This window comes from Pinus tabuliformis, chromosome 5_2 (genome assembly GCF_031772625.1).
Source record: "Pinus tabuliformis cultivar Carrire ecotype Pingquan chromosome 5_2, CPIR1, whole genome shotgun sequence".
Lineage (NCBI taxonomy): Eukaryota > Viridiplantae > Streptophyta > Pinopsida > Pinales > Pinaceae > Pinus > Pinus tabuliformis.
The window spans coordinates 697,716,545-697,732,740 of NC_142306.1; the positions used below are offsets into that span (position 1 = coordinate 697,716,545).

General features: G+C 34.2%; 1 protein-coding gene across 1 annotated transcript; it reads left to right on the forward strand.

Annotated features, from left to right (window-relative positions):
• The first annotated feature begins 6,973 nt into the window (after positions 1-6,973).
• Positions 6,974-8,180, forward strand: LOC149161042 (uncharacterized). The gene is made up of 2 exons (XM_089435475.1): positions 6,974-7,430; positions 7,516-8,180. Exons 1-2 carry the CDS (start codon positions 7,263-7,265, stop codon positions 8,083-8,085), a joined length of 738 nt encoding a protein of 245 aa, XP_089291601.1. The 5' UTR covers positions 6,974-7,262; the 3' UTR covers positions 8,086-8,180.
• Positions 8,181-16,196: the final 8,016 nt, after the last annotated feature.

Below are 16,196 nucleotides of genomic sequence, written 5' to 3' on the forward strand. Positions count from 1 at the left end.
CTATTATTGAATGCTTTCGGGCTAAGAGGACTACTCTATTGTGTTAGGAGCATCTATTCCAGTGAGGAACACCTTTCATTTGACGTGAAAAGGTTTTCAGTAGCCCTAGCTACGTCATTTTTAAAATCTAGAGGAATACAGTGTTTATTTGTAGTTTCTAATTATTTTCTCTCTGTTTATTTCGATTTATTTAGCTCTTTGTTTTTCTTATTATCGGATCTATACCTTTCATTTCTACGTATGCTCTTTTCCCTGCGACTTTGTGCAATCTGGGCAAATCATAAACAAAAAGTAAGGATTTTTCTCATGTGTACGCTCCTTTCCGCCACGCCTCAGTGTGATCTCGGAAAATCAGAAACATTGAGGAAAATATTTATTTTCCGGCTAAAGCTAACTTCAAGTTGTAAGGTTTTTTTTTTTGTATGTCTGTGTTAGGTTTTTTGTTTTTTGTTTTGTATGCAAAAAAGAGCTTTCTCAAGTAAGCACGCACCCCAAAGCTTCAGTGACTAAAAAAAACCCCCCTTCGTCTTTTCCAAAAATTACTAACCTTTTAATCTAGCTCACATGGTCCGAAGCTACTTTATGAGAATAGAGGTCTTGAGTTCAAGTCTTTATTTTTGTTGAGCTAATTAGATTAAGTTTGGAAAGGGGGCAGATTTTTTTTTTAAATATAACATTATCATTCATTTCTGCACATTCCCGCACTTCGTCGGCATCTTCAACAACTTTTCTTCAAAAAGCCATAATTTCTTCATCCGAAAGCCATTTTCAGAGCCATTTTTTTTTAATCAGGCAAATTTTTTGAGATCTTTCCATTGGAACACTTAGTTTCAGCATCTATAGCTTCAATTTCTATTAAAATGGAAAGTCCATGAGAAGTTATTCTTGACAACACCAACTACTTCCAATGGTGGTCCTACATTGTGGATTTTCTTAGAAGTAAAGGTATTTATAGAATAGCCTCAGACCAAGAAACCAAACTGAAAGATGAAGATAAGGCATCCAAATGGGAAAATAGGCAAGATCAAGCACGTGGGTTGATAGGGATGTCTATTTCTCTAGACCTTAGATTCCATATCGCAGAACTTGATACTCCTAATGAAGCAATGAAACAGATCACTAAAGTTTTTGGAATTAAAAATGAACTTAGAGCCCATCAACTCGAAAATGAGTTGTTTACATTGGACCCCAATAATTTTTCTTCCATTGAAGATTTTTTGTCCAAATTCAAGACCCTTAGACTTCTCTTGGAAGGTGTTAAGGTTAAGAAAGAAGATGGTAACCTTATCTATTCCATTCTTACTAAGTTGGGACCAGCCTACTCTGTGTTTGTTTCCACCTTCCATTCTACAAGAGAAGCCTTCATTTCTCAATGACAAGACTACACGTCCCCTTCCTTTGATGCCTTTTGTGATTCTTTAATAAGAGAACACGAAAAACTCTTACATCTTGGTCTTCTTAATCTTGGAAACTCTTCTAAGAAAGCCTTAGCCGCCCAACAGAAACCAAATTCAAAGAATCCTAAGAGGCCGTATCCTAAAAAGAATGGTCCTATACCAAACAAGGGTCCTAAGCCATTTCAGTCTCAAAATGAAAAATCATTTCAATAAAATAATAAGGCAAATAAAAACAAAGGGAAGAAGACTGGTAGACATTGCCACTTTTGTAATCGAGATGGCCACTTAGAATCCAAATGCTTTAAGAAGATGTAAGCCTTGGAAAAAGCAATGAAAAAGCATAACATGCATTTGGAGCACTCAACAACTTCAACTTCATCTTCAGGAATAGCACTTTCTGCATGAGGTTGTCAAGCATCTCGGTCTAGATATGCACTAAATGTATCTTCTTCTTCTCATTCTCATGAATGGCTCATTGATTCTGGAGCTTCTTATCACATGGCCAAAAACAAAGGCATGTTTTCTTCTTTAAATGATTGTAACACCAAAAATATATATGTTGGTGATGATAGATCTCTTAGTGTTGTAGGGACTAGAACTGTTCATATATACAATGGTCAGTTCAATGATGTATTATGTGTTCCAACCTTATCCTACAACCTTCTATCTGTATATCAGATAACTCATTCAGGTGAAGGTAAAATCGTTGAATTTTTACCTCATGATGTTGTAATTAAGGACCTAAGAGATCCTAGACAAATTTTAGCTAATTTCATTGTTGATGATTCTACAAGGTTGTATAAGTTTAACAACTTTGGGTCATCAAATATTCCCTCGATATTTGTTGCTCATAATGATGAAGTGACCAAACTTTGGCATGAGCGATTTGGTCACTTAAACTATCGCTCCCTTCAGAATCTATGTAAATAAAATATGGTGACAGGTCTTCCAATGGTATATTGCAGAGATGGTGTTTGTTCCAGATGTGTACTCGGAAAACATCATTGGGATAGTTTTGAAAAACATGCCTCTTGGCATGACTCGGCCCTTTACAGCTTGTGCATAGTGATTTATGTGGTCCACTTCCAGTTGTTTCATTCTCTAGCTACAAGTATTTCTTAACTTTCATTGATGATTTGTCCAGACGCACTTGGGTATACTTCTTAAAACTCAAGAGTGAAGTATTTAACATGTTCTTGGCCTTTAAGGCCTTTGTTGAAAAACAATCTTGACATCAAGTTCTTAAGCTAAGATCTGATAATGGCGGAGAATATGTTAACAACAAATTCATCAACTTTTGCACTGAGACTGGAATTCAAATGCAACATATTGTTCCATATACTCCACAACAAAATGGTGTAGCTGAAAGGAAGAATCGCACCTTAAAGCAAATGGCTAATTGTATGCTTCAATCTAAAGGACTTAGTCTTAATTTTTGGGCAGAAGCAATTAACTGTGCAAATTACATAATAAATTGCACTCCTACTAAGGTTTTAAAGAATATCACTCTAGAAGGAGAATGTAACTCAATTAAACCAGATATAAGTCACTTTCATTTTTTTGGAAGTGAAGCATGGGCCCATATTCCAGATGAGAAACATAAAGCTTTAGAACCTAAGAGTGAAAAATGTATTTTTGTTGGATATTCTGAAGATGTCAAAGGATACAGACTTATTCCACTTAAGTCCAAAAATGTTATCATTAGAAGAGATGTAAAGTTTGCTGAAAATATATCGGCCTACGAGCCTAGTTCGACAGATGTGCCACCTCTCTCTATCCCTTCTACTTCTGAAAATATTTCTTCTTCAGATGATGACAGCGAGGATGACAATCCTCCCCCACCTTCTCAAGATCCTCCTTCAACTCCTCAGCTTCCAAAATGGGTCCATGCTACTCGGGATGCAACAGGTGCTCTTGCCAGTGATCCTACAGATCAGTGACATACACGTTCTCAGTTCAATAGAGCCTCTTCTTTACTAGCTCAAGCTTCAGCTAATTATGATCCTGACACCTTTGCAGAAGCTTCAGGACATCCAGATTGGGACGCAACTATGGATGAAGAATATCGTTCATTATTCGCAAATGATACATGGGATCTTGTTCCCCTTCCAAAGGGACGAAAACTTGTTAGATGCAAATGGGTTTACAAAACCAAGTATGGACCAGATGGAAAAGTTGATAAACATAAAGCTCGTCTTGTTGCTAAGGGTTTTTCACAAGTTGAAGGCATTGAATATACTGAAACCTTCTCCCCTATTGCCAAAATGAACTCTATCAGCCTTGGTTTTCCCTTTCTACCTCTTTCAAATGGGAAGTCAATCAGATGGATGTTAAATCTGCCTTCTTGCATGGGGACTTGCATGAAGAAATCTATATGGAACAACCTACTGGCTTTATACAAACAAACTCCAGCCTTGTATGTTGGCTTAAGAAATCCCTTTGTGGTCTCAAGTAAGCCCCTCGAGCTTGGTATGCCAAAATGGATAGCTTTCTTTTAGAAACTGGATTTTCTAGGTGTCATTCTGACAATACTGTCTACACCTAGAAAGTGGGCAAGTCTCTTATCATTCTTGTTCTTTATGTTGATGATCTTATCCTTACTGGTAGTGATCCCAACCTTATAAACCATGTGAAGTCCAGCCTTAAAAAGAAGTTTGAAATGACAGACTTAGGACACTTGCATTATTTTCTTGGTTTCAAGTCTTGCAATCCAAGGAAGGTATTTCCCTTTCCCAGTCCAAGTATGCATGTGATCTTCTATGCCATTTTCACGTGGAACACTGTAAGCCAGCCCCTTCTCCATTTCAGTCCGGAGCCAAACTTTCAGTCACTTGTACTTCCCCTGAAGTTGATGCTACCTTATACCATCAAGTTGTAGGAAGACTTTTGTATCTGACCCATACTCATCTTGACCTTTCCTTTGTTGTTGGCCTTATTGCTCGGTTTATGCAAAACCCACATGAAAGTCATTGGAAAGCAGCTAAAAGAATACTTCGTTATGTTCAAGGTACAGTTCAGTTTGTGATTCATTACAGTGCAAAAGCATCTCCTCTATTGGTTGGTTTCACTGATTCTGATTTGGTTGGTGAACCTAATGATCGGAAGTCTACTGCAGGTTATGTGTTCACTCTTGGTTTAGGACCTATTACATGGGCTTGCAACAAACAAAGTGCCATTTCTCTTTCTTCAGCAAAAGCAGATTATCGTGGTGCCATAGAAGCTAGTAAGGAAGCCCTGTGGCTTCATCAGATCCTGTCAGAGTTTGGCTTTTAGCAGTAGCATCTGACTACACTTTGGTGTGATAATCAAAGTGCCATTCAACTATGCAAAGATCCAGTCCAACATCAACGCAGCAAACACATTGAACTACATATGCACTTCATCAAAAAGCTCATTCACGACCATGTTCTTGAAGTGCAATATTGTTCAACAAATGATCAAGTTGCAGACATCTTTACAAAGGCTCTCACAGAGGCGAAGTTTACTAAACTTCGATTTATGGTTGGAGTTCAGGAAGTTGTCACTAAGGGGGGAATAGGCCCTAATGCCTCCTTCCTTCTCCTATTATGTCATATTTGTACATCCTTCAACCCTATCCCAAGTTGTTCTTAAGGGGGGATGTTAGGATATTCCGACACATAGGAAATAGTTAAGTATAACTTGGTCTAGTGTAGAGTTAGGTAAAGTGTGTTTCTTTACTATGTACTTCTGTAACTTACAATCCGACGATCACGATATGTAGTGATCCGATGGTTCATTCTCTCCTCAGTATTACCGACACTTGATTCGTGGCTTAACACCTGATTAGTCCATGATCTCTATTTAAAGAGCATGTAGGGTCATTTGTAAGGTAACCGTTCATGAGAGAAGCTTATGTAAATTTTCATTATTTTATTAATAAATTGCCTGAAGTGGCTACGTTGGCTCAGGCCGTGGACTATTTCCCTCTTGAGGGTTTTAACCATGTCAACAATACTGGTGTATTGATCTGTGATCTGTTTGTGAGTGGTGTCCTTTGGTGTTATGTCTGAGGAACTTACCTTGTAAATTCCTACACGAATTGAGTGCTTCAAAAATCAATTTTGGTCCTCTCGGAAAGAAGAATTTAATACAATGGTTGGAATTTGTCACTAAGTTGCTAAATTAACACTTCCTACTCGGTGTTCCCTTCACCTGCTTCAAGGGTATGTTAGTTATTTTGAAAATTAGGATGAATTAGTCACTTGATAGAGTAAGGTGGTAAACCATGCACTTGTCACGCCCAAAAACCAACTATACTGATTTATTTTTAAAAATTGATATACTTCTTTTCAATGATAAGATGTTATCATTATTTTTTGTATATGCTTCTTGTTGTGACATATTGTTGTGTTGTTCACAGTAGTTAAAAATGTCTCAAACTGAAATTTGCCTTTACATTGTTACACACATTTAAGAAGGGTGAGGTGATTGAATTTAGCTTATGGGAAGGTGCATGTTTAAATTGATTTTTTAATTAATTCTAATTAGCTTACTCTAATTAATAAATTAAATAGTTTTTGAGTGGAAATTTGGTAATACAATTTGTAAAGATACTATGATTTCTTGTTATTTAAAATACACTTTTAAAGATTCAACCCTTTGAATTAAAAAAAAAAAAAACTTTACAAAATAAACAACCATTTCATAAAAAAAATTAAAAGCACTCAATTTTTACCAATTAAACTACCATTTCAGTTAGAGTAACGGATTTTAGCAAGGGCTACATAGTAGCTAGTACTTGCTGATTAGCTTAAATATAGCTTAACTAAATAAAAAAAAAAACAAAGACAAAGATTTCATCGCAAAAATAAAACATCTAATAAAATATTGTATTATTGAATGCCGTCATCAAAAATTAAGAAATTTGATTAACTAATATTGTTTATTCTAACATAGATATATGTATATGTGTGTCTTTTATTTTTATTAATATATATAATTTTTTATAATTAAATTGATTGAAATATGTTTTTTATATAATAATAAGTCACCTTAATTTGAAAATATTGTGAGAAAATAATAATTCATGAAAATAAAAATAATAGAAAACAAAAAAAGAATAAATCAAAAAGTTCAATAAAAAAGAAATAAACTTAAAAACAAAATATTAGTAAATAATAAAAATGGAAGTTACTAAAAAACCTACAATAAAATATCAACCAATCACCTTACAAATAAATAATTTTGAATAATAATAAAAATAATAAAAATCTAATTGAATAAATATCATAAATATTTTGTCAAGACAAACTAATGACTAAATAAGTTATACCATGCCTAATAAATATTTGCTAAACAAAAATTGACTTTAAAAATTAGGCCAAACTTTTAATAAATATTTGCCCACCAAAAATGACCAAAAACTTATACCAAACAAATTCCAAAATGCCCATGCGCACGCGCACATTCTCAGCCGTTACTCACTGTTCCTTTCACTCAGAACAATTGTGGAAAGACAGATAGATCTGGTTGATGAGATGGCCAATTGCCTCAATCTATATGCGTACAAATACACAATTAGTCAAAAGGCCACTGGATGCAAATTAAATAGAAAGCTTAGAGTCAAAAGCGCTCGAGTACCTGGCAAAACATGTGTCCAATTGGGCAGGCCCGCCGATTCCCTTAACTTTTTAACCACAATGTCGGCGTTCATGGCGGTACTTCACTTGTGAGACGTGAAGGGTTTCGCTGGCTCTGGTCATTTTGTTGTAATGAAACTCTTACCACAATTGCTTCTTTTAACTCTTTCTTCGGCGTTCAGGTTTCCAAACTCCTGCCTGGCACCAATTTCTGCTTGGAGCTTTTGGGATTGAGATTGAATCACCTCCATTTTTAAATCAGAAAATGGGTTTCGAAAAGCACGATTTGGATTTCACTCTGGTCCCTGCAGGCCTTCTTTTGTTGAGCAGCTACCATGCATGGCTTCTATACAGAATAAAACGCCATCCCACCACCACCGTGGTCGGACTCAATGCCCTCAATAGAGAAATCTGGGTCGATACAATGATGGCGGTAAGTCAATTCCCTCATATTCCCTCCTGACTGGTTCGGATTGCGAGACTATATGGTTGGCTCTTGATTTTTTTTGCTTTTGCAGGATGGAATCAAGAACGGTGTGCTGGCAATTCAAACCGTGCGGAACAGCATAATGGCATCCACTCTTCTTGCAACCACGGCCATCACTCTCAGTTCCCTCATCGGCATCCTGGTCGGCAGCTCTGGATCGGGGAGCGTGGCCGCTGCTATTATATACGGAGATGACAGCAGAACGGGGTCTTCTGTCAAGTATTTCGCCATTCTTGTTTGTTTTCTGACAGCATTTCTGTTCAATGTTCAGTCCATTAGGTACTATAGCCATGTCAGTTTTCTCATTGCTGTGCCCCTTAGCAAGCCTGGGGAAGGGCACTCGCAGTGGTATGTGAGCCGAACGTTGAATAGAGCGAGCTATTTTTGGTCTTTGGGGCTTAGAGCTTTCTACTTCTCATTCCCTCTTTTTTTCTGGACGTTCGGTCCCATTCCCATGTTTCTGTGTTGTTGTATTATGATTTTCACTCTCTACTTCTTGGACACTGCCACTTCTGATACAGATGCATCTCTGTTTCTTTCTCTTCCAAGAACTGTGGAAGAGGGTTGTTCTCCAAAAAAGCAGGGGAGTAGTAAGGTGTAATTCACATGTCATTCATCAATTTTTTTTATAAAATATATAATACTAAATGTATCAGTGACCAGCACTGATAACTGCTGTGTGAAGTTGATGGATTATTTAGAGTTTTAGTTTTTTTGGCTGGAGCAGTTCTCAGGCATATAAGGCATATATAGTTATCCAGGCAGGATTGGACTGGACCATAAATTCTGTAGGGACCAAACTTTCCCACTCAATAATTGTACCACATCCTTGGCACTTGTTTAGGGTTTCAGTTTATTGGCACTTGTTTAGGGTTTCAGTTTATTGTAGCTTCTATGATCCCTGGATAGAATTTAACTGGAAAATTGCCTTTCATGAGCTGATTTACCTGTTAAATACAGCCAAAATTTTCCTTAACCATCGCATTCTTTGTCAACCATCAAATTTAAGGGGTTACAGATTTGAAATTCCTACCCAATTGTATCATCCCAAAAGAGAGAAATACAAACTCACAACATATTCAACCCAAAAAAGAGAGGTAACTCTATGCAAATTCTAGTAATACATTAAAAAGAAATACAACATGGCGCAAATCGAAGGCATATTCAAAAGAATATTGGCAGGCTCAGAAGGATGAAACCAGGGAAAATCAAGGAATATTGAGTAAAATACACGTCCTTTATACTTGGCACTGATGTTAATTGTTCTTCATGTCAACGGATACCGTTGGCAGCATATCTGACAAAATATAAAAGAAAACTTGGACGGAAGTTCATTTGACAAAAGAGAGTTTAATTCCTTGAGTTTTGGCTTTTTTTTTGGGTACATCAATTGTTATAACTTGGTTGGAAGTTCATCTGACAAAAGTGACTTTATTCATGAAGTTTTGGCTTTTGTGGGTACATAAATTGTTATAAATTGCAAGATAACTCAATTGGAGTGTGCAGAATATTTTCTCTTTTGCTCCTTTCTCAAACACACCAGATGAATTCCAAGCTTATTCAACAAAATAATATATCAAAAAGGATGAATCATGTGTAAATTCAGGGGATGTTCAGCAAATTAATGCCCCTTCCAATTTGGCATGTAATCCTATCCAGTGTTTTGAATCACTTTAAAAAGACAAACCGCTTTAACTTGTTGGTCAATTTATGTGCAGTATGTAGAAACGGTAGTGCATCTCCTTTTCAAAGATTTTGTTCCCTATTTCACACCTCCAGAGGCTAGCTGTTACGCATTCAGATGTAACAGAAGAACTTTCAAAGAAAAATTCTATCAAATAGCTGTTATTTATTCAGATGCAGCCGAAAATGAAAGATTCCAGCAAATGGCTGTTACTCATTGAGATGTAACAGAGGAACTTTCAAAGAAATACCCTTTCATTTGTAGTCAGCAATCAAATTTTGGGAAGACATGTCTATGTTTGAAATCTGGGGCATATGCCAAAGGAAATGGAATGTAACTGACCCCACTGATATTTGGTCTTTCAGTAGTAGAAAAATGTTAGTATCACCATAGAAGTTTCAGGTGTTACAACATTATTTTTTTTAGAATATAGTTTTTCAATTATACACCGTATATCGCTAAGTGGAACCTTATAAGTATTGCATATTAAATATATCAAGGTATTTATTTTCTTTAATAAGAGTGGGGAAGAGACAAATCAGTTTGGTGATATTTATTTTCTTTATAGGGAAGTTAGGAGTAAAAGACTGAAATGTAATTTATAATTGATTTTTTAATCTTTTCCATAAAATTGAAATTAAAGTAAAACTTCTCCCCGGATCAATTTATATTATTAAATTAAATTAAAATATATTATATTATATTATGTATTAGGTATGTGTAAATAATAGGTATATTAGGTCAGGAGTATATTCTAAAAGCATTTTTATTTGGTTAAGATTCAGTCTTCCTTAGAGTAAGAAAACGGGTTAACAGTCCAAGATCGAGAGGCGTGTGGCGGGAGTGTAAGCCTGCCCCCTTACGGATCACCCACTGGTATTTCCAGGTGGCTGGAGTGTAAGCCTGCCCCCTTACGAATCACCCACTAGTATTTCCAGGTGGCTTGGTTTTCCTTGAATAACAGTGATGAGTTAGCCTACATTCATGGATAACAGCCAATTGATGATTGTCCCAACTGCTGGTTTGATAACTGAGCTATGTTAGTTTTTCCTACTGTTTTAAAAAAAAATGCTTACATGTTGAATATATCATTTCAATGCCCACCAAGCTTTGGATTGACAGTGAATGGGTGCATTGCTAAGACACTCCTTACCATAGATCACTGTTCCGTGGATTTAGCTTGCCAAAAAAAGATGATATATCATTTCAATAATATTTATCCTTCCTGATATAAAATTTCAAAGAAACAAAATATAACAGCGTACACATAGAAATAACAGCATGAAAATACCATATGTTAGATCTATAGTGGAATGATATTTATCTTTTTGTTATAGATAATTGTACCTGCAAGTTGTGGGTATGTAACAGTGTTTCAATATTTAAACATGGCAAAAAATAGTGCATAAAAACCGACAATTTAATCACACATGAACACAAGGTTTTTACGTGGTAGAAACAAGCCTCTCAGGCCATCCCAATTAATATGGGCTTTTCCGCCTTATAATAACTCTTCCTAATTATGATAAATAACTAACAGTGATTTACAAATTTATCCATAATTACATTTTGTTGTCATATTTCAACACGAATACTATATGTTAAATCTTTCAATAACATGATATTTATTTTTGTTATAAAAAGTTGAATGGCTAGAAAAATAGAAATTTATCCATAATTAGATTTTGTTGTCATATTTAACACAAGTACTATATGTTAGATCTTTCAACGCCATGATATTTATTTTTGTTATAAAAAGTTGTATAGCTGGGAAAAATATATTACACTCCATATTAATAACATAGAAATTTAACTGTTAGAATTTTTTTATGCATATTGTTTTTGGTTAATTTTAATTGGAATGGAGTATGCATTTTTGGGAATCTTAGATTCCAGTTTTATAATTTGTAATAATTTGTAAAAATCAAATATCTCATGACTTTTTTAAACCACTGAATTCATTTATACTTTATAATACACCTTTTAAACAATTAAATCTTTAAAATTCATAATTTGACTAAAAATTATACCCACCAAATTCAAATAAAAAATTATCTAAACTGCTCACGCACAGAAATTAAACAATCGGAGGAGATTTCGCAAATTTACCAAATGATACAAAGTAGTATGGTCAACTTACTGTTGAATGTTTTTGATGATATATGTCTATTCATAAACCCAAAAAATTAGTCCAAAGAAGCCCATTTTTTTCCAAGCCTTACAAAAAATTTATAAATTACATTGACAGATTTTCAACTAATGGATTATTTTCTAATTTATTGCATATTCTTGAGGCTAAAATTCTTTTCTCAATTTGGAACATCGAATCTGTGAGATGTATACTTCAATATTGGAGCCATACTGGATTTTTTTGGGCCCCTATTGGAAAAATCTCAGAGCCGAGCTTTAGGATCTTGTAGTATCGAATACCATAACTACCAGTCCTGGAGTTAAATGAACACCCAGTTGTGTTTAAGGGATTTCGTCCTCGGTCGACGGTACTGGAGTTTCTTCAGGGATCTGGAAAGTTGCCGATGCATTAGTTGAGTAAAATTTATGGGGCAAAATGAGATCATGAAAAGGAAGGAAGTTCTAACCATCTTTGAAGGTTCAGGGCTTTTGTTCAGTTTAGGTGAATTCAGGGTTTAATAATCTGGCATTATTGTTGAAAATGCGCGCCTGATTAGGGCTAGTTTTGCACAATGTACACAACCCACGACCTGCATTTGTAGCAAGTCTTTTTTGCATCAGTGTACAGGAGAAGTGGATGGAATGGAATTTAAAGCGAGGATCAAGAATTTTGTTCAATCGGCATTTAAGTGTAGAAAGGGTTCTGAGTATATGGTTTCACTTAATAATATTAGTAAGTTGGGTTAGGTGTCATACAACTTATAACGTTTTGGAGAACTTTCTCAGTGTTGTGGAGAATTTTTGCAGCCTTATAGAAAATTCTTTCAACTTTATGGAGAACTTCTGTAGTGTAGCTGAGAACTTCTGCAGTGCCATTAAGGAATTCTAAAGGTTGTGGAAACTTTTGTAGTGTTGCTAAGAAAATTTGCAGTGTTATGAGAGAACATTTGCAATGCTATGTAGAGAACATTTTCACTGTTGTGCACTGAATATTGAAGGGAATATTTATTAGGCCAAACATTTTGTGTATAATTGAATTGATTATTGTAGAGTATACTTATATGCTTTTAGTTATGTGAATTTCTCTATTCTATCCATGGATGAATGTCTCTGTTAAATGTTAAGGAATTCGATAACCATGTGAGGTCTAGTAATAATAGTTGCAGGTTATGAAGTTCCAGTAGAAGCGAGATGGATGAGTGTTATTAAGCGCCTCTCTGGAACAACTACCGGACAGAGTTCTGTTGAAGTAAATATCGATTCGTTGGTCAGTGACATTGATGATAAGCCAAAGGACTGTGTGAACTTGGTGATTACTCTGCATCGATTACTGTGGCTGAAATCATATTTTGGAGGGTGGAATTGAGTGGACTATGGATCGGAGAACAAGGATTGGATTCAGTAAAAATGGAACCTCCCATTGTTCCCATCAAAGAAGAATCATTGTGTTGTTAGAGAATCGAAAGCGCAAACATTCCATGAAACCCCTGGCAAGACAAATTACTTCAGTAAATTGAAAAAGAACGCAGAGACAACGAGAATGGCTGTAGATTGTGAGGGGATTAATTAATTCTCCGTATTAGTTCATACTTTTCTGGAATTGCGTGGATTGTGATTGTTATTTAATTTCCTGTATTTAAATTTTGTTAAATATTGACTGAATTTCTAGATCCTTGTTAGTGGGTTGCGTTTTAAGCATATTCGATGTAAGGGAATAGTTTCCTTTGGTATATCGATGTTGGAGTTCTTTGATGAGAGGTAGTTATTGTAATGTTTTAAAAACCGTTGACTGTTTTATGAGTATTGTGAAGTATGAATAAATGGTAAGACATAAGAGGCGGATTTTTTTGTTATAGTTTGTGGAAGAGAAAAATTGGCAGGTAATTGGCACCAAGGGTAACGTGTGCCGTTAATATGCTTTGCAATCCCCTCTTTGAATGGGTTGAGGTCGTGGCATCCAGAGTGATTGCCATTGTTTTACAGAAGGAAACCAAGAGATCCTGAAACATGTTTTTTATCTTTTAAATTTATTTGTTTTGATGTAATGAAAACTGATTGGTTCGAAACTAGTCCACAGATGCATTCGAATGTGATTTATGCTGAATTTTTTTCTCAAAAAAATTGATATGGATCACAGAAACTTAAATTCAGTAATGAAAACTATATAGAGTTTCAGTGCGAAAATATTAGTTCAACATCTCATTCTTGATTGAAAACTTTGTATTTTTACTCTAAATTTCATCTAAACACAATATTTTTTTTGGTATATAATAATCTATTGATTTGATTACATGAAAGATAGTTACAATTTCATTGCCTTATAAAATAGTAATTCAACATCTCCTTGTTTGAGATCCTGGTATGATTTCATTAAACTACAGAAACTTGAATATACAATAGCGATAGTAATTCAACATCTCCTTGTTTGAGATCCTGGTATGATTTCATTAAACTACAGAAACTCGAATATACAATAGCGAGATTTTTTTTGGATAATTGAAGAAATTTCAATCATGTCCTTAAAAACAACTTATGGGTACACACATTCTTGCCCTGGTCTGCCTTGATCGAGATTGCTTCTTATTGTGGTCTACCTTGCCTAAATGACATATCTGCAAAAGGGGCAATGCCAGGTTTAAATATCAATTGATTTGAGTGGAACGGTTATATCTGATAATTATGTGATGCAGAGCTCAACCTTGGTGTGTGTTTCTTAAAACATCTCTCAAAAACAATGATACAATAGATAATGAGATAATGAGGGGGAGAAAGTGGAATTCATATATTTTCTTTGCCACTTGGATCTTTATCCTAAGCATTCGTCAGTGTATCTACCTGTTGATTATAGTTACACGAAAGAACACCTTACGCAAGTTTGTTTTCTTTAGAATGTGCTTCTTTGATTGTCTGACTCATAGGTACGCAAGTTTGTTTTCTTCAGAATGTGCTTCTTTGATTGTTTGACTCATAGGTACGCGAGTTTGTTTTCTTCAGAATGTGCCGCCTTTGATTGTTTGGCTCATAGGTAAGAGTAGTCCTCAAAAAGCCAGAGTGGAGGACATTGCTTTTTGAGCGGAGATATTGACAAGTGAAAAAATATAATGTTAAAATGAGAGTCTTGGATTTTTTTTTGCACTATGTGATGTCTTGTTTAACAATGAGGGCAAACATGTTTGGAGGGGTTGAATTCCGGTTATTAAAATATTTTTGTTATTAAAGGTTTTGTAATGGAATCAACAAAACGTGCTTTCAGGAATAATACTAGACAATTATTGAAAGTAAAAGTTAAAAACACTTCACAACAATATAAATTAATTTGGAAATTTTTAAATACATTAAAAAATAAAAAATAAAAAATAAAAAATTATATATATGATTGAAATTTCAAATCAAATTAAGAAAACTGCTATATTGGTCTTTACAAAATAACATGAACAATTCAAAAATGATAAATATTTAAGAAGTAACACATAAAAGTTAATAAATGGTAATATTTTCATCACTCCAAAATTATTATAATAATTATTATATAACTTTTCTATATTTAAAATGTTTAATAATATTAAAATAATTTTTAATAATATTAAAATAAATGTTTCATACTAAATAACTTTAATTTTAATAGTAAAATTAGTTTTGAAATATATATGTATATATATTAAAAAGATTTATTTATCAACATTCATATTGGTTAATGCAAAACCTTTTAAATATTATAATTAAAAAATTAATTAATATATTTGTTTAATAATTAATGTTTGATTAATGGTAATTTTAACTTAATTTTAAATAATATATTTGTTTAATAATCAATGTTTGATTAACGCCATTTTTTTGCATGTCAGGGAAATTTAGAAAACATGGAAATCAATAATCCAACATTTCTTTAAATGAATAATATAGAGCATTTGCAATTATACTCCCTTTGTGATATCCACTAAATAAAAGTTGTTTTAGAAACATAGAAGTGTAACATATGACGTCAAAGTGATGAAGGATGAAATTAATTATGATGTAGCACCTCACATTATATTCATGGACTTTACATTTATGAAATTTTATTGTTTATCAATTCCAACCTCAAGTCTTGGTTCTAAAAGTTGGTTGTAGTGAAGGAGAGGGGACTAACTAAGAATTTCATAGATAAGGAATGTGATCATGGATCTTTTCTTCATAACTGTCACTTGAGAGGAGTATTGATATTGCTAGTATTTTGATTTACTCGGTTAAGAGAAGGAAAACTTGAAATGAACAAACACCAACCTAACCAACGAGCATTGGACTTGCTAGGATTTTGATTCACTTCATTAAGAGAAGGAAAAGGGGAAGGAAGAAAACACTAATATAATTAATAACCATCACAAAATCCCATGAAAGGAATATATGGTTTGTTTGTAATGGAACCTATGCCTAGCTCATGGAACATGTATGCTTTATGAAAAGTCAATGATCAAACCCAATATGTCATCACTGATGGGAAATTGCTAATGTAATTATATTGTCGTACATGTTGGACTATTTCTCTCATTTGAATCAATGACTTTTGGTCTCTAATTGAGTTGTTTCATCTACCCATGAAATTGTCTCAAGTCATAATGGTGACCCTCTATTTACTCAAGTTGAAGCATCATTTCAATTATACAAAGTTATTCTTATATAATCACAACACAATCATTTTGAGATGAGCAGAGTTTGCACTAGAGTATGCTACCTCATTGTACAAATGTGTGTAATATTGTTCATAGGTATGTTGAAATAACACTTCCATGAATGTTTAATCACAATATATCATAAAACTTCATCATTGAACCATATATTACAAAGCATGTGTGTAATAAATTAAGTTAGAATGAACTATCACAACTGAACTCATGCTCATCCCATGATCATTGATGGTT